At 44.5% G+C, this 26,581-nt stretch overlaps 2 protein-coding genes across 2 annotated transcripts in view; both read right to left on the bottom strand.

Moving 5' to 3' along the window:
- The window catches only part of LOC130380327 (zinc finger protein 585A-like), a 39,012-nt gene extending 20,936 nt beyond the window's left edge, over window positions 1-18,076 (bottom strand). Inside the window, exons 1-4 of the mRNA XM_056587499.1 lie at window positions 17,054-18,076; window positions 10,642-11,362; window positions 9,973-10,256; window positions 9,426-9,489 (exon numbers count right to left, since the gene is read on the bottom strand). Coding sequence (XP_056443474.1) covers window positions 9,426-9,489; window positions 9,973-10,256; window positions 10,642-11,362; window positions 17,054-17,998 — 2,014 coding nt within the window. The 5' untranslated portion in view covers window positions 17,999-18,076. The remainder of the gene's footprint in view (window positions 1-9,425; window positions 9,490-9,972; window positions 10,257-10,641; window positions 11,363-17,053) is intronic.
- A 66-nt stretch (window positions 18,077-18,142) lies between these two features.
- On the bottom strand, window positions 18,143-26,581 carry LOC130380323 (uncharacterized). The gene is made up of 9 exons (XM_056587494.1): window positions 25,669-26,581; window positions 24,941-25,056; window positions 24,593-24,656; window positions 23,704-23,987; window positions 23,414-23,477; window positions 22,526-22,809; window positions 22,234-22,297; window positions 19,649-19,926; window positions 18,143-18,660 (listed from the first exon to the last, which is right to left on the bottom strand). Exons 4-9 carry the CDS (start codon window positions 23,899-23,901, stop codon window positions 18,589-18,591), a joined length of 960 nt encoding a protein of 319 aa, XP_056443469.1. The 5' UTR covers window positions 23,902-23,987; window positions 24,593-24,656; window positions 24,941-25,056; window positions 25,669-26,581; the 3' UTR covers window positions 18,143-18,588.

Below are 26,581 nucleotides of genomic sequence, written 5' to 3'. Positions count from 1 at the left end.
TATCTATGTATATATACATGTACACACAGCGCGGAGAAAGTGTACTGAGAGCGCAAAATGCGGTTAAGTGGTAGCCTTATGCCATAAGGTACCACAGTGTTCAGCCGGACAGATAGAACTCAGAAGTTTCTGTAGTCGGCTGATACGTATGTAGTATGCACCGCAGCCATATTTGTAGTTCTTGGTAGTGCCGCCTACTCGTTAACACGAGATTATTCCCAATTACATCTCAACATCTCCAAATGTACCACAAGTATATAACTATTATTAGTCCCAACTAGACGTCCCCCCAACTTTCCAAGTAGCCGATCTCTTGCATTTGTAATAAATTTGTTCTCTTTTCTCGTCAGGCCTTGGCAACCCGAGCAGTAATGGATGCCCGACATTCATCATTTTAATCGTTAACATTACTACAAATATTCTCTTTTCTAATCAGGAAGGCAACGATCAGTTGCCCATCATCATCATTTTACTTCTGTGCATAAAATATTAATTCTCTTTTCTCTTTAGGAGGTGGCAACACAAGCATTATAGTTGCGAAACACTCATCTTTTTACTTCTCTGCATTGATCTTAATTCTTTCTCTCTCCAGGAAATGGCAGTATAAGAACGAATGCCAAACACTGACAGTAATTATTTTTTCAGGTTGCTGAGCACTTCTGTCTATTATACATGCGTTTTGTATAGCAAGACAGGTAGAGAACCAGGCTGGTTCAAATAGACACGGGGTTCAACTGCTAGAATAATATGTTGAATTAATAAATGGTGCACATGGTTTTAAACGGTGCCCAAGGAGGGAGTTAGCTCAACTGCGGTAGACACAATTACAATACGTTTTTTGCGAATATTAAATGTACATGGCTTAAATTCTGCTATAATCAGCTACTACATACGAATAAACACTGCGTGAAATGTTCAAAGGTCAACTATTGCTTCCGTTGGAGCGATTGCAATAGATATAATATCGTACCACAATATGAATGCATTATCTTGTATTCGACAATTAGGAAAGCCGGATTCCAGAAACTAGAAGCCTACAAAAGGGCACCAACCCAGAGGTCTTGCATCAACCAGATCCCTGTACGGCAGTTACACAGTGATCTTAAAATAGCTAGACTCCACATCATGAACGGTTAGCCTTTAAAGTTGTCCATAGCGTGCATACCGCTCGTCCACAGAAATCCGGGGTTATCCAGGCCTGGGGATTCTTATTAGAAGAGTTCTGGGATAACCTCCAATAGAGGAGTCCCCCCCAATAGAGGATCCTGAGGACAAGCGGTAGAAATGCATAGTTCAACAGACCTGACGAGGTCCAAAATACCAAAATAAGAAATGGTTAGGATTGGTTAATTTTAATGCGCATGGCTGAAGCAATGCGCAAGGAGGGATGTAGTGTGAATATTAAATCAAGGATTGAAAGTTGTGTAGCAAGACAGATCACAGACCAGAAGCCGTCCGATCCAGAGAATCCTTCACCAACGTCGGTGACACCTGGCGAGTGGATCTGGGTGAAAAAACACCATCGAAAGACCTAGAAGACCGGTGGAAGGGGCCATACAAGGTATTCTTGGCCAAACCCTTTTCTGTTTCTGTAGAGGACCGACGTGGGGCCCAGTGGCACCACCTGAGCCGGTGCCGCAAAGCAGATACTCCTGGCAGATCGTGGACTGAGACCCTGACCGACCTAGCTGCACTCCAAGCCAAGGACAAACACTCCTCATCCCAAGACGATGGGCCACAGCGTGCCCTTGGGAAAGTACCTGGTAGGATTCCTTCTGGTAGTCCTGTTCCAAGAAGGAGCGGGAGACAACATCGCCAGGTACCCACCGCCTAAACCACCAACAACAACAGGTCAGGTCTCGTTAAGGTACTGTCGAGGGATAGAAAGTATCTTTGAGCTGAATTTTTGTGATATGCTGCCCTGTGGGACCAGGAAGGACCGGGTCTACCAGGCAGAAAAGTACATGTGCGTAAGCACCAGACGAGACGGTAGCTACATGAGAGATTATTCCTGCGAGGCGTGGTTTCAGACATCGTGGCTTACCCATCCTGGGTACAAGGAGGGCTATTATCCCCTGAGGTCCAACTACAAGGAAATCCAAAAGGGAATCTCCCTTACCAGAAGATTATATGGCTATAAAGAAGTCTGGAGCAATAATGGTCTAGCAGTCAAGGGAGAGTCAATATTCATAAAGTTAAGGGCAGATTTACTCATTCCCGAAAACAGATCTCATAAGACAGACAAAGGCCTGGTTTTTCTAACGTTAAGGGCGGATACTTATGGGGAGGACCTAAAGGTAGTTATCCATCTATCAGGAGTTGCATGCGGTCCCAATAAATTTCCATCTAGAGGGACGTATGATTCCTTAGGAGCGCCTCATCTCTCACCACCCCCGGTAGTGCACCCAAATGGAGGGACGCACGAAGAATATTGGGAGGTAAAGACGGGTGAGCTTGATCAGAACATGTGGTTAAAATGGATGAACTACACGGCCCGAGCCCAGGGTAAGACCAACTGCATTATCTGTGCCGCCGGCCGCCCCTCCTTGACCACAGCCCCCGCTAGAATCACCCCGCATAATTCACCGCAAGGTTTTGTTTGTCTATTGGAATTATTCGTGGACGGCCACATCCCAGGGTGCACAATTGCAATAAAATCCAGACTAAATAACATGTATCCTCAGACCCCGATTAGATCTTTACCCCCAAGATTTGAAGTTAATTTAACTCCGGACTATCATTGTATCACAGGAAGGGGAACAGGGAGAAAGGTGGGATCATTTCCTCTTGACTCTTGTAACACCACTAGAGAGATAAAATTGTTGTCCAATATGACCCGTGCCCGTAGTGATATATGGTGGTTCTGTGGAGGTCTGATCCTCAGGGGAGTTCTCCCCTTTGAATTCTCAGGAACATGCGCAATCATACAGTTAATAATGCCCATCTACATTTTACCCGATAGCAAGACGGTGATGGATCTCACATTATCCAGCAACGGTGGTCTCCCGGACTTGACCCGTCGGAAACGAGAGTATGCACCAGTCCCGGGTAGTTTTGATAAAAACATATACATAGACGCAATAGGAGTACCACGAGGGGTCCCCAACGAACATAAAGCCCGGAATCAGGTAGCGGCAGGATTTGAATCAGTTCTATTTTGGTGGTCTACTATTAATAAAAATGTTGACTGGATAAATTACATATACTATAATCAACAACGGTTTGTTAATTTTACAGAAGAGGCAGTCAAAGGACTGTCCGAACAATTGGATGCCACCTCCCGGATGACCTATCAGAATAGGCTAGCTTTAGATATGTTATTAGCAGAACGAGGAGGGGTGTGCGGGATGATAGGGACAACATGTTGTACATTTATCCCCAATAACACAGCACCAGATGGGTCCGTGGCCAGGGCATTGGCTGGACTGCAATCCCTCAAGTTGGAGTTGGCCGAGAACTCCGGTATTGGTGACCCAATAGCTGGATGGATGGAGAACCTGTTTGGTAAGTGGAGAGGTATGATCCAGTCAGTACTCATCGCGGGAATAATGGCAGTAGCCGTGTTAATTGTTGTCGGCTGCTGTTGTATTCCCTGCGCACGAGGGCTACTGAATCGGCTGATCACCACAGCATTGGGCGCCACAAAAGTGCCAGGTGATATTCATGCTTACGTAGGAATCAGATATAATCCGTTGAACTTGAATGAGATACCACCTGAGGAGCCTGAACCTATCCAATTACAATATATAGAATAAAATGCCACCATTTGTAGCACCTGTATCTAAGATAATCAATATCCTGGATTTACTTGAATAATTAATTATTGAACCACCAAGACGAGTTGTGCTTGTTATTATATAGTATTGTTTGGTTGTGAGTACAACTCGTTATTTCTGAATCGCTGCATCAATAATGGTACAGTTGATCTTCTTTGAGGCGATTGTTTTACAGGCCACCTGTTACTGACACGACAACGACGGAGAACCTGTTTGAAGGCTCCCATGATGTAGGAGTAACCTCTCTGAGTTGAGCCCTTGACAAGGAGGGACGAGTCTTGGGTTCATGAATTACAGGCCAGACGGCGACAGAAAAAACAATGACTGCAATAATAACAAGCCCAAAACCACCCACATGAACCGGCGCACCAAAACACGAAGATCACCTGAACCCCCCAAATCTATGCCCAAACCACCCACATGAACCGGCGCACCAATACACGAAGATCACCTGAACCCCCCAAATCCATGATAGCTTGTCAATTATTTTGAAATTTTAAAATTGTATTATGTCTACCAATTTTTACTTTACTTTTACACATGATGAAAATTGTATGGCCTTGTAGCACATAACCAAAAGTATTAGCTCAGGATTTCTATGAATAGTTTTGTTTGTGTGATATTTGGCCATGTGATTGTATGATAACAAGATTTATGTTCATTGTTGTATTGTTAAATAATGACCTGTATTTCCAATGAGACCCACAAGGTGGATGCCATTTCAGTATTATGAGCCCGTTGTGGTTTTTCCCCTCTATTCAAGAGTTTTCCACAACGGTAGATGGTGTTGATCCTAATTTGACTGTTTTCGGTGTGGTAAATGGTGTTTATGATTTAAAATATTATTGTATGGTCATCTGAGATGACCAAGGAGGGACTGTTACGTATTTTAAGAATCTAAGCTACCCACACATAGACTCAATGAAGACCAAACATATTAGCCGTAAATACCATACATAGCCACAAGGGGAGCCTTACTGAAGGCTGCAATAGATACTTTATCCACAGAGGGCAGCACCACAGACCAAGCGAGGAAACCGAGGATTACGTCCCACCGGTTTTCTCCAAGTCTTCCGGTCCTCCGAGTCCATAAGAAAGCCTCCACATCTTGAAGACAGGTAGAACTCTCAAGGCTAAGCTAGGATATCGGTGGGTTAGTGTCTTGGATTAGCTAGGAGAACACTCTCGCACGTGCTAAGGCACATCTTCAATCTCTCTTAACTTCAGAGCATCAGTTTACCATACCGAAAATACTTTATACAAATAAAGTATCTCTTTAAAGCTATTCCTTTGGATTCGACCCCTCTTTCCTTGAAGAACATGATAGAACGTCAAAAAAAAAAACTCGACCAACATGCAGGAAGCTAGCCTAGTGTTCTTTATGGAAGGGACTTCAAGCTGTCCAGTGCTGCAGAGAGTCCAGCTACCTCTGTATACATGGGCAGGTCTTCCCTGCACTTGAGGCAGTGATCGGACGTTTTCTTCCATTCATCTACGCAGAATTTACACCCCGCAGGGTCCCGCAGCAGGAAGAGAACATCGGCTGAGTCATTGTAGCTAAAAAAAACAACCTGTATGTACATTTTAAATATTGATATTGATTTGAGATTCGAACTTCAGAAAAATGAACTGGCACTTTAGAAAAAAGACTGTTCCATTATGAAATTCAGGTACTGGGATCATAAAAATGAATAATTATTAGTAGAATTTAGAGCTCTCACATTACATTGGACACAGAAATGAGAGTCAGAATTTTGAGAAGCAGCTTCTGCCAAGGCAACACATGTTGATGTCTATTTTGGCATCATTTATATTTTGCTTTAATAAAATATATGCATGTGGAGCCAGAGACGTCTTTTACAGGGTTACAGTACTTATACTTAATTTCAGAGCCTGAACTTTAAAGGCTCTGTACTTATGCAAGAAGAAGTTGAATCGGTATTTCTATTTTTAACCAAGTATTTCTTAAAAGGTCATACTAATACATTATGTAGACTCATTATATGCAAAGTGAGATATTCCAAGCCTTTGTTATAAATTTGAAGATTATTGCTTACAATTTATGAAAACCCTAAATTCAAAATCTCAGAGAAGTAGAATATTGTGAAAAGGTTCGATATTGTAGGCTCAAAGTGTCACATTCTAATCAGCTAATTAATCCAAAACACCAGAAAAGAGTTCCTTAGCCTGCTTCAGTAGGATTCACAATCATGGGGAAGACTTCTGACCTGACAGTTGTGCAGAAAACCATCATTGACACCCTCCACAAGGAGGGAAAGCCTCAGAAGTTAATTGCAAAAGAAGTTGGATGTTCGCCAAGTGCTGTATCAAAGCACATTAATAGAAAGTTAAGTGGAAGGGCAAAGTGTGGAAGAAAAAGGTGCACAAGGAGCAGGGATGACCGCAGCCTGGAGAGGATTGTGCGCAAAAGGCCTTTCAAAAGTGTTGGAGAGCTTCACAAGGACTGGACTGAGGCTGGGGTGAGTGCATCAAATCTGTGAAATGGGCTTTAAATGTCATATTCCTCTTGTCAAGCCGCTCCTGAACAAAAAACAACATCAGAAGCGTCTTACCTGTGCTAAAGAAAAAAATAACTGATCTGTTGCTCAATGGTCCAAAGTCCTCTTTTCAGAAACCAAGGTCCCAGAGTCTGGAGAAAGATTGGAGGCACAGAATGCAAGATGCTTGAAGTCCAGTGTGAAGTTACCACAGTCTGTTGGTTTGGGGAGCCATATCATCTGCTTTTAGTGCACTTCATGCTTTCTTCAGCGGACCATCTTTAAGGGGATGCCGACTTCATTTTCCAGCAGGAATTGGCACCTGCCCACACTGCCAAAACTACAAAAACCTGGTTCAATGACCATGGGATTACTGTCCTTGATTGGCCAGCAAACTCGCCTGACCTGAACCCCATAGAGAATCTATGGGGCATTGCCAAGAGAAAGATGAAATACTTGAGACCAAACAATGGCTAAGAGCTGAAGGCCGCTATTGAAGCACCCTGGTCTTCCATAACACCTCAGCAGTGCCACAGGCTGATGGCATCCATGCCACATTAGTAATTCATGCAAAAGGGGCCCAAACCAAGTAGTGAGTACATATGCATGATTATACTTTTCATAGGGCCAACATTTCCTTATTTAAAATCCTTTTTTTATTGATTTCATGTAATATTCTAATAGTGAGTACATATGCATGATTATACTTTTCATAGGGCCAACATTTCCTTATTTAAAATCCTTTTTTTATTGATTTCATGTAATATTCTAATAGTCTGAGTGATTTTTTTACCTAGTGGGCATCCCAGAAATGCACCACAATACAGGATATCAAAATTGTCTACCCCCGTTCATTACTGCACCCATCCCACACATTTGATCACCAGCCGCCACGGCAAACAAGGAGTGAAGGGTGACCAATGCTAGGAATCTTCCGACTCTGTCCCATTAGAATAAAGCTGCATTCTAGAGAGAGGACCGGCATGAACTGACTCAAGCATCACTGAGATCTAGACATTTAACCAGGGACCTTTTTAAGTGGATCCTCTTCAACCATGATTGCCTATTGTGGTACAAGATATGAAATAGAAAATAATGCCAGTAGAAAGACAGCAATTAGAAAGTCAAAACAAGAGGTAGTTGGCATTAAGGACATGACAAAAGGTGAGTGAAATTAACACAATCATGTATAATGTGTGGGGTTTAATTGCAGTCTATTTCACAGGTGAACTTTGCAGGCTTTTTCTAATAAAGGTAGAGGTAATGACATACTTGTGGAAATATCGAACGTAACTTCAATATACAATTGTTTACAAATGAAATAAACCCTGTTTATATAATTAATCAATTTAAAGCAATTTATATACATTCTCCTTGGACCTAGAGATACCTCCCGTCCCCTCTAATTAAAAGGCATTAAGATAGTTTGCATTTGCAACTGACTGAACGAATGCTTGGTAAATTTGCTGCCTGTTTCTTCCCATGATTAAGCTCTAAAAATAAATCAAATGTATTGCAGTCAGAAGTGTCCTAGAACTAAGTCATTCTTCATCACACAGACATCATTTCTCAAAAATAAAAACATGGCGAATCAAAGTTGGAAAGCATTTAATCATGATGAAAAAAAAAGCAGCACCTGGATACAGGCGTCAAAGCATCCCTTTAAAGGGGTAGTTCCGAATTTTGGACAAAGGGCCTGATTCTCATAATGTTAGAAATAGAACTAGCCTCGCATTAGAAATTAAACTTCTCGCCGGTGTGAGTCTTCATGTGGACGTTCAGGTTGTCATGCCGAGAGAAGCGCTTCGTGCATTGGTCGCAACTGTAGGGCTTTTCCCCCGTGTGAGTCTTCATGTGGCTCCTCAGGGACGAGCACTGGCTGAAGCGATTTGTGCATTGGTCGCAACTGTAGGGCTTCTCCCCGGTGTGAGTCCTCATGTGGCTCTTCAGTTCGTTACTTTGACTATAGCTCTTCGTGCATTGGTCGCAACTGTAGGGCTTTTCCCCCGTGTGAGTCTTCATGTGGCTCCTCAGGGACGAGCACTGGCTGAAGCGCTTTGTGCATTGGTCACACCTGTAGGGCTTCTCCCCGGTGTGAGTCCTCATGTGGTTCTTCAGGTGTTCACTTCGACTGAAGCTCTTCGTGCATTGGTCACACCTGTAGGGCTTCTCACCGGTGTGAGTCCTCATGTGGCTCCTCAGGGACGAGCACTGGCTGAAGCGCTTCGTGCATTGGTCACAGCTGTAGGGCTTCTCGCCGGTATGAGTCCTCATGTGGCTCTTCAGGTCGTTACTTTGACTGAAGCTCTTCGTGCATTGGTCACAGCTGTAGGTCTTCTCGCCGGTGTGAGTCATTGTGTGGATTCTCAGGTAATCTTTCCGTCCGTAGCGCTTGTTGCATTGGTCGCACCCGTACGGCTTCTTGTTTGGTCGGGTCCTCATGTGTACCATCATATTGGCATTGTTGGGAGAAACCTTCCACCAACCATCCACCGCCAGTGGGCCCTCCCCTTTTCCGTAGACGCTCAGGATCCGCAGCTCCCCGTTGTGACTGGCCATGTGGGAGGAGCCAGGGGTGTCCACATGCAGACTCTCTGAGGTGTCGCCGCGCTGCGTGCTGCAGTCTCTGATGTCATTGCCGTTGTCTTCAGAGAGGAAAACAAAGACAGAGAAAGTAATGGTATTAATTAATTATTTGCACAAAGGGATACAGCATGTACTTGCACACACTGATGTATTAGAAGAAGTATATTTTGACACTTTCTAACGTATTTTTGTTTATTATGCATTTCCCTTGTTCCCCTTGGGGGGGGTCAAGGGTCAAAGGCTCCAGCTGAGAAGGCACCGCTACGTCTCCGACCTTTTAAGGATGTGGGGCGGTCATAAAGACACAACCCAGGTCATCTGTGGTTTCCGATCACCTGCTTTACCAATACTGTAGTTATACTGGGAATTAGAGCGGATTCAGCATTCCTGACATCTGCCATGAAGAAGATGTAAATCATTCTACTATAAACTGTATAGTACTCCTTGTGTTTTTGCAGGGTGCCGGTCATGATGCTTTTCAAACGAGGACCAGCGCAGTTAGAATCGAGTACATTCTCAGTTGGTAGGTCAGTTGGCTTGCATGGATGCAATGTGTATTACTAACCTACAGCGGGCATGCCTCCACCAATATCCTCTTCAACCTTGATTGAAATGGTGTCTGGGGTCTGCTGCTTTCCACATAAAGAAGGAAACACTTTTTCATTTCCTTTCATTTGCACAGAATAGTTGTTAATCCCCACCTACGATAGACTGGGTTCCCCCAACCTGTTCTGACGGCGATTTGAATTCGCCCTTCATAAGGGTCTGGAGAAGAGCATTTCTTATCTTTCTGCTTCCGATACGTTTTTGGAGAAGCCGTCGCACCCAAATTGGCCTCTCCCCCTGGCGCCCTATTGGCTGGTTTAACACAATGACGACAGGTAAGCGACGGCAAGCAGCCATTTGCGTACAGAGTCAGTTGAACAAGTTGATCAAGCCTCTTGTGCTGAAGAAAATGACAGCAGCTTCCCTAGACCAACGAGTCTGGAAATAGCCAGGCTACACGTACGACTCATTAAATCATAGAGGTGTGTGCTTTCTATGGATGTGTGCTGGAGTTGTAACAGAGGAAGCCTCTCTTTTGGATGGTGAATAAGAAGATGATTTCCAACCTGCACACTCAGCTCCTCGCGGCAGACCAGCCGCTCGCCGCGCTCCAGGCTCTTGGCCGCGCTGTGGTCCGCAGACAGCGAATTCAGGGACTCCACTTCTGACGCGGAGAAGAGTGTGTCATAGCCGTCCGTCGCCAAAGGGCCCTCCCCTTTTCCGTAGACGCTCAGAATCTTCAGTTCCTCGTTGTGACTTGACATGTGGGAGGAGCCAGGGGCGTCCACACCCAGACTCTCTGAGGTGGCGTTGCGCTGAGTGCTACGGTCTCCAAAGGCATCGCAGTCTTCTGCAGACGGAGAAAAAAAGGAAAAGGTACATTTACATTTAGATATTGCATAAAGGGAGGCATTGTGTATTTGTAAACGTGAAAGAAACTCTTTAAATGTATGCAACATTGACACAGAGGGTTTAAAATGTGTACTGCTGACAAAGATTAACAGTTTTGGAGAGGGACGTCCCCTCCAGCACCCTCCTCCCTAGACTCAAAGCTCAAGTGGTTGGCCAGGTTAAGGACACTCAACGAACACTAGCGCAAAGTGATCTGAGCACAATATGACAAGCACAATAATTATATTTTGACACTAAAAAGCAACAATGTGTCCTTCCCTCTATGCTGATCAGCTAACATTCATACTTTATGAATTCAGTGATGTTTGAGAATGATAAACCACCGTTGCACTGCAGACACACGCACGGCTTCTCCCCAGAGTGAGTCCTCAGGTGGATCTTCAGGGCGGAGCCATTACTGAAGCGCTTCGTGCATAGGTCAAAATTGTAGGGCTTCTCCCCAGAGTGAGTCCTCAGGTGGATCTTCAGCTGGCTTGTCTGACTGAAGCACTTCATGCATTGGTCACACCTGTAGGGCTTCTCCCCGGAGTGAAGCCTCATGTGGATCTTCAGGGTGCATTTCCGACTGAAGTACTTCGTGCATTGGTCACACTTGTAGGGCTTCTCCTCGGAGTGAATCGTCATGTGGATCTTCAGGTTGCCTTTCCGACTGAAGCACTTCATGCATTGGTCACACTTGTAGGGCTTCTCACCGGAGTGAGTTCTCAGGTGGAGCTTCAGGTCGCATTTGTCTCGAAAGCGCTTTGTGCATTGGTCACACCTGTAGGGCTTCTCCCCAGAGTGAGTCTTTACGTGTTTATTCAGGGTGCCTTTCAGACTGAAGCACTTCATGCATTGGTCACACCTGTAGGGCTTCTCCCCAGAGTGAGTCGACATATGGAACTTCAGGGTGAGGCCATGACTGAAGCACTTCGGGCATTGGTCACACCTGTAGGGCTTCTTGTGGGTGTGAATCAACATGTGGCGCTTCAGGGTGCCTCTCTGACTGAAGCACTTCGTGCATTGGTCACACTTGTAGGGCTTCTCCCCAGAGTGAGTCCTCATGTGGACGATCATATTGGCATTGTTGGGAATAACCTTTCCACACAAGACATCGGGCCGGCCCTTGCGGCCGCCCCGATGCCCAGTCTGCTCCTCAAGACGGACGAGCCTCACGCTGCAGTTCAGGCTCTTGGCCACGCTGTGGTCAGCGGACAGCGAGCTCAAGGCCTCCAGTTCTGACGCGGCAAAAAGGGTGTTATGGACGTCCACCACCAGTGGGCCCTCCCCTTGTCCGTAAACGCTCAGGATGCGCAGCTCCCCGCTGTGACTTGACATGTGGGAGGAGCCAGGGGCGTCCACACGCAGACTCTCCGAGGTGGCGCCACGCTGCGTGCTGCAGTCTCTGATGTCATTGTCTTCTTCAGAGAGGAAAACAGAGAAAGAGAGAAAGTGATGTTTTTAATTAATCGTTTTCACAAAAGGTATACAGTTTGTACTTTGTGCACACTTGTGTATTGGAAGAATTATATTTTGACATTCTTTCTAACTTCTATTTGTTGATTATGCATTTTCCTTGTCGCCCTTTGGATGGTTAAGGGTTAAAGGCTCCTGCTGAGAAGGCAGATTCGAGTACATTCTCAGTTTATAAAGGTTGTTTTCTTGCATAGATAGATGCAATGTGTATTACTAACCTACGGCGGGCATGCCTCCACCAATATCCTCTTCGACCTTGATTGAAATGGTGTCTGGGGTCTGCTGCTTTCCACATAAAAAAGGAAACACACACACACAAGACATATTCTTTCATTTTCACAGAATAGTTGTTAATCCCCACTAACGACAGATTAGGCATTTTTACCCTGCCAGTTGATAAAATCCCCCTTCGTCTCGGAGCTGGCTTTCTTGGTTAACAGGAGAAGGCGGAGCTACACACTGGAGGACTTTTTACAATGAATTGCAAAAAAATATATAAATAATTTTTTTGATTCAAGCCCCCGCATGCAAGAATGAATTCACATCTGAGTGTAGGCTAAAACGCGATTAACTATTTATAAGTGCAATAATCCCAACATATTCTTTATTTTGCTAACCACTTTGCTGACGAAGCATTGTAAGGAACGTTTTTCTGGTACTTTCTCTTAGATCAACCATCTTTCGTCTTCTTTAAATGCGACTGCATCACCTTCTCTCCTATGATTGTCAGCAGCTTGCGGATTACACCTTCTCTCCAGTTACAACTATTCATGTTGATATCGCTGCATCGTCTCTTTTGTAGAGACAATGCAGCAACACCTCTACCCAAGCCTCGCCCCTAGAACCGCAAAGCTGTCTTATCGCATTTACATCAAAATGAAACAGCCAATATGTGTAGGGTCAGAGAGGTTTAATAGGGGTGCGAAATAAAGCCTGTAAATTATCTCGGTCAGTGTAAACGCGCGGATCACACAGGAAAAAAAAAAAAAAAAAAAGACGGGCATATTTGGCGGTGTAAAAACGTTTCCTGAATAATAAAGGTGTGGGCTTTCAATGGGTTTGTTTTAGAGTCGTAACAGAGGAAGCCTCTCTTTTGGATGCTGAATAAGAAGATGATTTCCAACCTGCACACTCAGCTCCTCGCGGCAGACCAGCCGCTCGCCGCGCTCCAGGCTCTTGGCCGCACTGTGGTCCGCAGACAGCGAGTTCAGGGCCTCCACTTCTGACGCGGTGAAGAGGGTGTCATGGCCGTCCGTCGCCAAAGGGCCCTCCCCTTTACCGTAGACGCTCAGAATCTTCAGCTCCCCGCTGGGACTGGACATGAGGGAGGAGCCAGGGCCGTCCATACCCAGACTCTCTGAGGTGGCGCCGCGCTGCGTGCTACGGTCTCTAAAAGGCGTCGCAGTCTTCCTCAGAGGGAGAAAAAAAAGGAAAAAGTATATTTACATTTAGATATTGCATAAAGGGAGGCATTGTGTATTTGTACACGTGAAAGAAACTCTTTAAATGTATGCAACATTGACACAGAGGGTTTAAAATGTGTATTGCTGAAAAAGATTCACAGTTTTTGAGAGGGACGTCTCCTCCAGCCCCCTCCTCCCTAGACTCAAAGCTCAAGTGGTTGGCCAGGTTAAGGACACTCAACGAAGACCAGCGCAAAGTGATCTGATCACAACATGACATGCAAGGCAAGCACAATAATTATATTTTGGACACTAAAAGGCAACAACGTGTCATTCCCTCTAAGCTGTTCTGCCAACATTCATACATTATGAATTCATTGATGTTTGAGAATGATAAACCAACTCATGTGGCATCTGTCTTGAAACCCTTCTGGGCTCTTGACTGATTCCATCTTTGAAATGCAACTCCCAAGTTTGACTCGTGTTTTAGCAGGGCTCTGGCCCTGATGCTTTTTCAAAGAGGACCAGGCTTTTTAGCGCAGGAAGAATCTAGCATCAGCCTAGAATCTATGCTGCCTAGAATCTACCAAATCACAGAAAAAAAAAATACTCAGAGTAATGTACACACCTTCACTTTTAAAATGGGGCTGCATAGACTTTAAGGATAGCTTTGTGCCTACAAATATGTGTTTCCAGGTTTTCTGTCTGGCAGGCAAAATCCCTTGAGAGAAGCTGCTGAATGTAAGCACTTGATGAGCTGGCCTGCGTAGAGACAACAAAGAAAAATCAGTAATCAATTTTTTACCTTGTATGTATTCCAGGTGCAAGTTGTAAGATGATATTAGAGAAGCATGTTTAGTGAATTACATTAGCCTAATACTTAAAATGAGTTCTATGAAATGATATTACATCCTTGATTTGTTTACATATTTTATAGTTCATCTCATCAACTCAATACCATGACATCAAGCTCTGCAGAAATCAGCTAATAACCCTTTGATTTTAATCAGGTGTGAAGGGGAAAACATGCCTATAATAGTGCGTTCCAGGTACACTTTTTTGCCCGTAAATAACCAGCTATAACTGGGAGTGCAAGAGGGTAGAAGGGGGCGAAAACACGGGTTCCCAGGAACGCACCATATGTATTTAGGATGAGTTTAACAGGTCAATCTCCTCATCAGTAAAACGCTAGAACTACTGCGGTCCAGTGGCCGGTAGAATACAGTTGTATTCGTTTGTTGAATGGTGAGCAGACATTGTAAAACATTGCATTCCCTTGGTATCCAAGCAGTAGAGATCAGTGCCTGTAGCCCCTTTGTTGAATTGTGCCCATTCTCGTATGATGCCCCATGCTTGCTGAGGTGCACACTCGAGTTACAGTGCGTGTATTTATAGTTATGAAAGGGCGGCAATGTATTAGTCCGCTGTCCTTTCTTTAATAGGTCCATGGTATTTACACACATAACTGATGCCATCTACCGTTACATTAGCGACACTAACTTGGCTGTTAGCTGTAGCGCTAATGCTAAAGCAACATTATAATGCTAACAAGGTAACCATATACACTACAACAACACAATGATATTGCGTTAGTTAACTTACCTTTTAGAGGTTTTGTACATCCAAACACTGAGCAATTGCGACGATTCGCTCGTTTGCAAGCCACGGTGTCTCTCAAGGAAAGAACTATGTGAACACGTTCTTAACTCGTTTTCTCATGGGCGGTCGGGACAAATAATGTGGGCGGGCAAAATAAGAGGAAGGGGAGGTAACCTTTCCAGGTAATTTCCTTTTTTTTTTATTAAACATGGTTAAAAATAATACAAACAGAATAAATGCAAGAAAAAATCCTAAGCAATGAATAATGAAGGTCAAATGATACCGTTTTTTATAATTATGATGATGATGATGATGTTCAGCTCGTTTGTTAAAAGAAATCAAAGCTTTTGGACCAAACAATAACACAATATTTGAACAGATTAACCGAAACCATCAAACAAGAAAAGAAAAACAGAAATTCCCTGCAGCAGCTCATAAAAATTCATTATTTTTTTCTGAAGATTCTTTTTAGTTTTGATATGGTGGTACATTTTAAGCCTTTTGCATTGGTTCAAAGTTTCCCTCTGGCTTAGGAACTTTCCACACACACACACACACACACACACACACACACACACACACACACACCAAATAATTAGTAAACAGAAAAAGAAGAGACCCGACACAAACCCAACCCCTGTACATGACCATACGACATAAGGAATGATAAATCATGGTAGGTTTGTTATCCTACCAAGAGTATTAAAGAAACACTTGACACTATACTGTGTCTTGTGTTTCAACTCATTGTAGTAATTTGGAGCTGATTGGACATTTCAGCAAATGAATCAAATAGGCTACCTCCCTCAACAGCATTCGTGTATTGTGCAACATAACTACATGCAGAGAGAAGTGACAGATAGTTAACTAGCAGAGAGCCGTAAAAGCACTTTCTACCCATTTCAGTGGAGGAATTGGACTCCTCACGCAATTTTATACTTAAAAGGAACAAGTAAATTACATATTAATTAAGTCATTTGGCATGTAGCATATAAAAAAAAAATGACACAACGGTCCCAAACACCATTTGAAATTGACCTCGAGACTCCGGTAAAACACTATAGGACATTGATCAGGATATGCCTCAATATCAGAATAAAAACCATGGGTCAAATAGCAATGGCTAGTGGAAAGGGTGAAAATGAAAGCAGTGTAAGCTTGTCCAGGCCCTGCAAGTCAGGATGTAGGCAATGAATCAGAATACATTTTTAGCTAGTGGGCATCCCAGAAACCTATTCTATATTTTCTTGGGGAGGACCCCCGTCCATTACTGCACCCCACCCACGAATTGGATCACCAGCCGCCGCTGCAAACAGGGAGTGAAGGGGGACCAATGCTAGGAATCTTCTGACTTTGTCCCGTTAGAATAATGCTGCCTTCTAGAGGGAGGACCGGCCTAAACTGAGCATCACTGAGATCTAGACATTTAACCAGGGACCTTTTAAAATGGATAATCTTCAACCATTATTGCCTATTATGATACAATCCATCCAAGGTAGTTAGCATTAAGCGCACGGAATGGAAAGGTCAGTGGAATGAACACAATCATGTATAATGTGCGGTTCAATCGCAGTCTACTTCACAAGTGAACTTTGCAGGCTTTTTGTAATAACAAAGATAACGGTAATGACAATGTTGTTGCAATGTCAAGCTCAACTTTAAAATAGAAATTATATGAACCCTGTTTGAATAATTTGACAATATCAATGAATTTCTATGCATTCTCCATGGACCTAGAGATACCTCCCGTCCTCTCTAATTGAAAGGCGTTAAGATAGTTTGCATTTGCAACTGTGGGCACCAAGTTTGATATTCAAGCCAATCCAGACTTCTTTGTTGTGTAGATTCCTTTAACTGTCTTGCAGCCATGTCCACTTCACCCATATTGTGAATTGCAATTTAACTTGGTCTCTCCTCTGACCAATCCTAAACTCCACGAAGGCCCCTCCCCCTGACCTTTGTATTAACCCACAATGTGAATGTTTCCTAAAAGAATCACATACACCCATCGTCTCATTGAGTGTATGCTTGGTAACTTCGCTGCCTGTATCTTCCCCTGATCAAGCTCTACATTAAATCAAATATTTTGCTGTCAGAAGTGTCCTAGAAATAAGTTATTCAACACGGACATCAATTAATAAAAACAGAAAGTGAATCGAAGGTACGAAGCGTTTAATCGTGATGAAAAGAAAAACTAAAAGCAGTAATTTCAACCAATACAGGACAGAGGTCTCAATCAAAGCGTCCCGTTACCCCGTGCCAAAGTGTGCTTGAGCATGTGCACACGCAAACTCCTTGGGCCGCTGTAGCTGGCGTTGCACTGCAGACACACGTAGGGCTTCTCCCCAGAGTGAGTCCTCAGGTGGCTCTTCAGGTGGCCTTTCTGACTGAAGCACTTCTTGCATTGGTCACACTTGTAGGGCTTCTCCCCGGAGTGAGTCATCATGTGGATCTTCAGGGGGTCTTTCAGACTGAAGCACTTCGTGCATTGGTCACACCTGTAGGGCTTCTCGCCGGTGTGAGTCGACATGTGGAACTTCAGGGTGCGGCCATGACTGAAGCGCATTGTGCATTGGTCACACTTGTAGGGCTTCTCCCCCGAGTGACTCCTCATGTGTTTATTCAGGGTGCCTTTCTCACTGAAGCACTTCGTGCATTGGTCACACTTGTAGGGCTTCTCCCCGGAGTGAGTCATCATGTGGATCTTCAGGTGGTCTTTCCGATTGAAGCACTTTGTGCATTGGTCACACTTGTAGGGCTTCTCACCGGAGTGAGTCCTCATGTGGATCTTCAGGTTGCTTGTCTGACTGAAGCGCTTCGTGCATTGGTCACACTTGTAGGGCTTCTCCCCGGAGTGAGTCCTCATGTGGATCTTCAGGGTGCTTGTCCGACTGAAGCACTTTGTGCATTGGTCACACTTGTAGGGCTTTTCCCCGGAGTGAGTCCTCATGTGGACAATCATATTGGCATTGTTGGGAATAACCTTTCCACACAAGACACCGGGCCGGCCCTTGCGGCCGCCCTGATGCCCAGTCAGCTCCTCAAGGCAGACGAGCTGCACGCTGCAGTTCAGGCTCTTGGTCACGCTGTGGTCAGCGGACAGCGAGCTCAAGGCCTCCAGTTCTGACGCGGCAAAGAGGGTGTCATGGCCGTCCACCGCCAGTGGGCCCTCCCCTTGTCCGTAGACGCTCAGGATGCGCAGCTCCCCGCTGTGACTTGACATGTGGGAGGAGCCAGGGGCGTCCACACGCAGACTCTCCGAGGTGGCACCACGCTGCGTGCTGCAGTCTCTGATGTCATTGACGTCTTCTTCAGAGAGGTAACAAAGAGAGAAAGTAATGGTATTAATTAATTATTTGCACAAAGGGATACAGCATGTACTTTTACACACTGGTGTATTGGAAGAAGCATATTTTTACATTCTTTCTTTCTAACGTCTTTTTGTTTATTATGCATTTCCCTTGTTCCCCTTGGGGGGGGGTCAAGGGTCAAAGGCGTCAGCTGAGAAGGCACCACTACGTCTCCGCCTTTTAAGGATGTGGGGAGGTCATAAAGACACAACCCAGGTCATCTGTGGTTTCCGATCACCTGCTTTACCAATACTGTAGTTATACTGGGAATCAGAGCGGATTCAGCATTCCTGACACCTGTCATGAAGAAGATGTAAATCATTCTACTATAAACTGTATAGTAGTCCTTGTGTTTTAGCAGGGTGACGGTCATGATGCTTTTCAAAAGAGGACCAGCGCAGTTAGAATCGAGTACATTCTCAGTTGGTAGGTCAGTTTGCTTGCATGGATGCAATGTGTATTACTAACCTACAGCGGGCATGCCTCCACCAATATCCTCTTCAACCTTGATTGAAATGGTGTCTGGGGTCCCCGGCTTTCCACATAAAGAAGGAAACACATTTTCATTTCCTTTCATTTGCACAGAATAGTTGTTAATCCCCAATTACGATAGACTGGATTCCCCCAACCTGCTCTGACGGCGATTTGAATTCGCCCTTCATAAGGGTCTGGAGAAGAGCAATTCTTATCTTTCTGCTTCCGATACGTTTTTGGAGAAGCTGAGACCGTTTTTTGAGACCAAAATTGTACCGGGGGCGAAACTTGTACCGCCTACGTAATCTGCGTTCGAAATTTCCAAACCTGCCTGGCAACGGACGAACGATGACGTAGGAAGCTTCATGAATATTCACAAACATTCGGGCTCATTCATTGAGCGTCGCAAGACGAAATAACATTAAGCAGATAACACTTATTTTACAAATGACATTTATTAGCGTTGCTAACTTTATAATTGCATTGTATTTAATTGTTTAATGGCATTAAGCTAGTAAACTGAGTGTCTTAACACAAGCTAGCAAGACTATGATACACTTTAAAACACTCAGTTTACTAGCTAAATTCAATACAATACAAATATATATTAAAAAAAAAGTGTTGTCTGTATTATGTTATTTCTTCTTTGGCAACATGAGTGCGAATGTTTTTTGAAACCTGCCAAGCAACGGACAATCGTGTCGAACGATGACATAATGTTTCGAACCGAATTACGTAGGTGGTACAATTTTCACCCCCGGTACAATTTTGGTGCGATAGCTCCAATCACCAAGTTGGCTTGGATGACGACAGGGAAGCGACGGCAAGCAGCCATTTGCGCATAAAGTCAGTTGAACTAGGCCCGTTGATCAAGCCTCTTGTGCTGAAGAAAATGACAGCAGCTTCCCTAGACCAACGAGTCTGGAAATAGCCAGGCTACACGTACGACTCATTAAATCCTAGAGGTGTGTGCTTTATAAGGGTGTGTGCTGGAGTTGTAACAGAGGAAGCCTCTCATTTGGATGCTGAATAAGAAGATGATTTCCAACCTGCACACTCAGCTCCTCGTGGCAGACCAGCCGCTCGCCGCGCTCCAGGCTCTTGGCCACGCTGTGGTCCGCAGACAGCGAATTCAGGGCCTCCACTTCTGACGCGGTGAAGAGGGTGTCATGGCCGTCCGTCGCCAGTGGGCCCTCCCCTTTACCGTAGACGCTCAGGCTCTTCAGCTCCCCGCTGTGACTGGACATGTGGGAGGAGCCAGGGGCGTCCACACCCAGACTCTCCGTGGAGCCATGCTGCGTGCTACGGTCTCCAAAGGCTTTGCAGTCTTCAGCAGAGGGAGGAAAAAAATAAAAAAGTCATTGTTTTGATACACTGTTTGCATAAAAGGAGGAAGTGTGTATTTGTACACATGAAATAAACTATTTAAATGTATTGTGGCATCCCGCCACGGAGACCTCAGCCTGGACGGGCCCGGGGTACCGTAAAGGACTGGATATACCACCCCCACCCACCAGCCGGCGACGGGGAGCAGCCCTTCTGGATCCCCAATCAGGGTGATTGGGGGACACCTGGCCGAAAGCTGAGGAGCCATTTTAAAAGGAGGCACAGCACAGCACAGCACGGGTCGGGAGCAGGAAGGAAGGGCTCGTGGCAGCGAGAGAGCCTAGAGGCCCACGGAGGCCCTAGAGACAGCGTCTCCTTCATTGTTTGATTGTTTCAGTTGACTGTTAAATAAAAGCCTGAAATGGCTAAAACCCCAAGGCCAAGCGAGTTTTGTCAGTGGAACCCGGCCCAACCGAGCGCCGGGATACCACAGTATGTTTATTAGGGCTGTAACGATATGCATATCGAAACGGGAATCACGACACTCAAAGCCACAAACCTTTAACGCGGTGTGAGAAGGCAGAAGCGCGATACGCCCTTTCTAACTCTCCGGTCAAATTGTCAGATGGAAATTTGCTAATAACCTGTCTAAATAATAGTCTGCCGACACCGCCCCCTCTTATCGATGCCGTAAGTCTGCGACGAGATGCCCTCTCTGATGACAGCTCTCCGTGGCTACGGAGGATTGCATTTCTCCACAGCCTGCGAAGTCCTCATATGCAATATCAACGACATTTATCCAGAGTGGGACAAATGCAAAAAAATAGCCTGTGTGATCCCCGTCTCTAGTGTTTTGTGTGCTTTGAACGGCAGTTGGTCTGCTTATAGGTCGGAATGAAGCGGCCACCGATTATTGACAGGATGGGTACTTTATTCTACCGGACACGTTTGTTTCTTCACTAGACACACACACACGCTACCGCTCGCTCTCCTCGCTCGCTGACGTCACTCACACACACATACGCAGACTGCCATTCACGCAGACACACACACACACCTCATTATTGCGAATCAGACGTTCATGTTTTTTCCCAATCTATTTGAAAGTTAGCCTATTAAACATGTTGCATTCTATACGGCCTGATTATGTAATTAATTCAGCTACATAGCCTAATAAGAATCCATGATAGGATCTTTGTCGAAACCATAAAACAAAAAAAAAGTTGAGGGTTTTTGCCTACCTGCAAGCATCCTCCAACTGCAATCTTTGGTTATTTATTTATTAATTTAGCGATACACTAATAGTATTCTTTCTGTTCAAATCTGATCAGCATTCCAAATATTTTTTTATTCAATGTTACATTAAGTTTATTGTTATATTAGTGTCGTTTAAATAAAATGCTTTTTAGATTAAAAAAAATTGTTGGATGTATCGAACCGTGGGTCAAAAATCTTGATACAAACCGAATCGGGTGTTGGTTTATTGTTGGAGCCCTAATGTTTATGCAACATTGAGACAGAGGGTTTAAAATGTGTACTGCAGACAAAGATTCAGAGTTTTGGAGAGGGATGTCTCCTCCAGCACCCTCCCCCCTAGACTCAAAGCTCAAAGTGTGGATCGATTTACACATTTCGTACTCAACACTCTTAGCTACGTAGCTGAAGAGTGCTGCCGTTGTTGAGTACGAAATGTGTAAATCGATCCACACTTTGAGGGCGGATCCAGGCTAAGCCAAAGTCTGCGCATTTTCCACATAGCCTGCATTAATGGAGTCATTTTGTAGTTTGTATAGATTTTCATAGTTGCTAGGCGTAAAGAGTTCACCGTTCAAAGCGGGATGTTTATTGCGGGGGAGGAGCCGCGGCCGCAGTCGTGATCGTAATTTCCGGTTAGTGCACCACGGAGCATTCGATTTGGAACAACACTGACCTCTGAAAAATAACGCACTTAGTGAGTGTGGATAGTGTACTACGTTTAAGGGTACTCATGGAAGGATGGTTACTGGAACACAGCACAAGTGACAACGTGTCCTTCCCTGTAAGCTAATCAGTTAGCATTCATAAATTGTGAATTCATTGATCTTTGAGAATAATAAACCAGCTCATGTGGCATCCGTCTTGAAACCCTTCTGGGCCCTTGACTGATTCCATCTTTGAAATACAACTCCCAAATTTGACTCGTGTTTAACAGGGCGCTCGTCATGATGCTTTTCAAAAGAGGACCAGGCTTTTCAGCGCAGTTAGAATCCAGTACATTCTCAGTTGATCCAGGTTGTTTGCTTGCATGTATGCAATGTGTATTACTAACCTACAGCAGGCATGCCTCCACCAATATCCTCTTCAACCTTGATTGAAATGGTGTCTGGGGTCTGCTGCTTTCCACATAAAGAAGGAAACACACAGAAGACATATTCTTTCATTTTCACAGAATAGATGTCGATCCCCACTACCGACAGATTAGTTGGGCATAAGACGGGCATAATTGGCAGTGTAAAAACATCTACTGAATCATAAAGGTGTGGGCTTTCTATGGGTCTGTTTTAGAGTTGTAACAGAGGAAGCCTCTCTTTTGGATGGTGAATAAGAAGATGATTTCCAACCTGCACACTCAGCTCCTCGTGGCAGACCAGACGCTCGCCGCGCTCCAGGCTCTTGGCCACGCTGTGGTCTGCAGACAGCGAGTTCAGGGCCTCCACTTCTGACGCGGTGAAGAGGGTGTCATGGCCGTCCGTCGCCAGTGGGCCCTCCCCTTTTCCGTAGACGCTCAGAATCTTCAGTTCCTCGCTGTGACTGGACATGAGGGAGGAGCCAGGTGCGTCCACACCCAGACTGTCTGAGGTGGTGTTCTGATGAGTGCTACGGTCTCCAAAGGCATCGCAGTCTTCTGCAGAGGGAGAAAACAAGGAAAAATCTATTGTTTTGATACATTATTTGCATAAAGGGAGGCATTGTGTATCTGTACAAGTTAAAGAAACTCTTTAAATGTACGCAACATTGACACAGAGGGTTTAAAATGTGTACTGCTGACAAAGATTCACAGTTTTGGAGAGGGACGTCTCCTCCAGCACCCTCCTCCCTAGACTCAAAGCTGAAATGGTTGGCCAGGTTAAGGACACTCAACGAACACCAGCGCAAAGTGATCTGATCACAATATGACATGCGAGACAAGCGCAATAATTCTATTTCAACACAAAAAAGCAACAACGTGTCCTTCCCTCTAAGCTGATCAGCTAACATTCATACATTATGAATTCAGTGATGTTTGAGAATGATAAACCAGCTCATGTGGCATCTGTCTTGAAACCCTTCTGGGCTCTTGACTGATTCCATCTTTGAAATGCAACTCCGAAGTTTGACTCGTGTTTTAGCAGGGCGCTGGTCATGATGCTTTTCCAAAGAGGACCAGGCTTTTTAGCGCAGGTAGAATCAAGTACATTCTCAGTTGATAAATGTTGTTTTCTTGAATAGATGCAATGTGTATTACTAACCTACAGCGGGCAAGCCTCCACCAATATCCTCTTCAACCTTGATTGAAATGGTGTCTGTGGTCTGCTGCTTTCCACATAAAGAAGGAAACACGCACAAGACATATTCTTTCATTTTCACAGAATAGATGTCGATCCCCACTAAAGACAGATTAGTTGGGCATAACACGGGCATAATTGGCAGTAAAAACATCTACTGAATCATAAAGGTGTGGGCTTTCTATGGGTTTGTTTTAGAGTTGTAACAGAGGAAGCCTCTCTTTTGGAGGGTTAATGAGAAGATGATTTCCAACCTGCACACTCAGCTCCTCGCGGCAGACGAGCCGCTCGCCGCGCTCCAGGCTCTTGGCCACGCTGTGGTCCGCAGACAGCGAGTTCAGGGCCTCCACTTCAGACCTGGTGAAGAGGGTGTCATGGTCGTCCACCGCCAGTGGGTCCTCCCCTTTTCCGTAGACGCTCAGAATCTTCAGCTCCTTGCAGTGACTGGACATCTGGGAGGAGCCAGGTGTGTCCACACCCAGACTCTCTGAGGTGGCGTTGTGATGATTGCTACGGTCTCCAAAGGCATCACAGTCTTCTGCAGAGGGAGAAAAAAAAGGTAAAAAAGTAATTGTTTTGATACATTATTTGCATAAAGGGAGGCATTGTGTATTTTTACACGTGAAAGAAACTTTTTAAATGTATGCAACATTGACACAGAGGGTTCAAAATGTGAGCTGCTGACAAAGATTCAAAGTTTTGGGGAAGGACGTCTCCTCCAGCACCCTCCTCCCTAGACTCAAAGCTCAAGTGGTTGGCCAGGTTAAGGACACTCAACGAACACCAGCGCAAAGTGATCTGAGCATAACATGACATGCGAAGCAAGCACAATTTCTATTTGGACACTAAAAGGCAACAACGTGTCCTTCCCTCTAAGCTGATCAGCTAACATTCATGCATTATGAATTTATTGATGTTTGAGAATGATAAACCAGCTTATGGGGAATCTGTCTTGAAACCCTTCTGGGCTCTTGACTGATTCCATCTTTGAAATGTAACTCCCAAGTTTGACTCGTGTTTTAGCAGGGCGCTGGTCCTGATGCTTTTCCAAAGAGGAACAGGCTTTTTAGCGCAGGTAGAATCAAGTACATTCTCAGTTGATCAAGGTTGTTTTCTTGCATAGATGCAATGTGTATGACTAACCTCCAGCGGGCAAGCCTCAACCAATATCCTCTTCAAGCTTGATTGAAATGGTGTCTGGGGTCTGCTGCTTTCCACATAAAGAAGAAAACAAACACAAGACATATTCTGTCATTTTCACAGAATAGTTTTCAATCCCCACTACTACCGACAGATTAGGCGTTTTTACACTGCCAAGCTGGTTCGGTCGCGGCTTGGCACGCCCTGCAATTTCAATGTCTTGCCTGCCTATTTTTTTTTTGGATTCAAGACCCTCGCATGCAAGAATGAGTTCACATCTGAATGTAGGCTAAAAAGCGATTAACTATTTACAAGTGCAAAAATGCCAAAATATTTCTTTATTCTGCTAACCACCAGTTCCTCGCTGTGACTGGACATGTGGGAGGAGGAGCCAGGGGCGACAACACCCAGGCTCTCTGATGTGGCGCCACGCTGAGTGCTACGGTCTCCAAAGGCATCGCAGTCTTCTGCAGAGAGAAAAAAAGGAAAAATGAATTGTTTTTATACATTATTTGCATAAAGGGAGGCATTGTGTATTTGTACACAGGAAATAAACTATTTGAATGTACGCAACATTGACACAGGGGGTTTAAAATGTGTACTGCAGACACAGATTCACAGTTTTGGAGAGGGCCGTCTCCTCCAGCACCCTCCTCCCAAGACTCAAAGCTCAAGTCGTTGGCCAGGTTAAGGACACTCAACGAACACCAGCGCAAAATGATCTGATCACAACATGACATGCGAAGCGCAATTCTATTTCGACACTAAAAAGCAACAACGTGTCCTTCCCTCTAAGCTGATCACTAACATTCATGCATTATGAATTCATTGATGTTTGAGAATGATAAACCAGCTCATGTGGCATCTGTCTTGAAACCATTCTGGGCTCTTAACTGATTCCATCTTTTAAATGCAACTCCCAAGTTTGACTCGTGTTTTAGCAGGGCGCTGGTCATGATGCTTTTCCAAAGAGGACCAGGCTTTTTAGCGCAGTTAGAATCTAGCATCAGCCTAGAATTTATGCTGCCTAGAATCTACCAAATCAAAGAAAAAAAATACTCAATGAGTAATGTACAAACCTTCACTTTTAAAATGGGGCTGCATAGACTTTAAGGACAGCTTTGTGCCTACAAATATGCGTTTCCAGGTTTTCTGTCTGGCAGGCAACATCCCTTGAGAGAAGCTGCTGAATGTAAGCACTTGATGAGCTGGCCTGCGTAGAGAGAACAAAGAAAAATCAGTACTCAATTTTTTACTTTGTATGTATTCCAGGTGCAAGTTGTAAGAAGATACAAGAGAAGCATGTTTAGTGAATTACATTAGCCTAATACTTAAAATGAGATCTATGAAATGATATTACATCCTTGATTTGTTTACATATTTTATAGTTAATCTCAACAACCCAATACCATGACATCAAGCTCCGCCGAAATCGGCTAATAACCCTTTGATTTGAATCAGAATAATAGTGCGTTTCAGGTACACTTTTTTGCCCGTTAATAACCAGTTATATCTGGGAGTACAAGAGGGTAGAAGGGGGCGAAAACACGGGTTACCTGGAACGCACCATATGTATTTAGGATGAGTTTAACAGGTCAATCTCCTCATCAGTAAAACGTTAGAACTACTGTGGTCCAGTGGCCGGTAGAATACAGTTGTATTCGTTTGTTGTTAGTATGAGCAGACATTGTTAAACATTGCATTCCCTTGGTATCCAAGCAGTAGAGATAAGTGCCTGCAGCCCCTTTGTTGAATTGTGCCCATTCTCGTGTGATGCCCCTGGCTTGCTGAGATGCACACTCGACTTACAGTGTGTGTATTTATAGGAATGAATGGGCGGCTACGTATTAGTCCACTGTCCTTTCTCTATAATAGGTCCATGGTATTTATTTACACACATAACTGATACTATCTACCGTAACATTAGCGACAGTAACTTGGCTGTTAGCTGTAGCGCTAATGCTAAAGCAGCATTATAATGCTAGCAAGGTA

Source organism: Gadus chalcogrammus, chromosome 4, assembly GCF_026213295.1.
Source record: "Gadus chalcogrammus isolate NIFS_2021 chromosome 4, NIFS_Gcha_1.0, whole genome shotgun sequence".
NCBI lineage: Eukaryota > Metazoa > Chordata > Actinopteri > Gadiformes > Gadidae > Gadus > Gadus chalcogrammus.
This window is presented reverse-complemented; position numbering and strand designations above follow the sequence as displayed.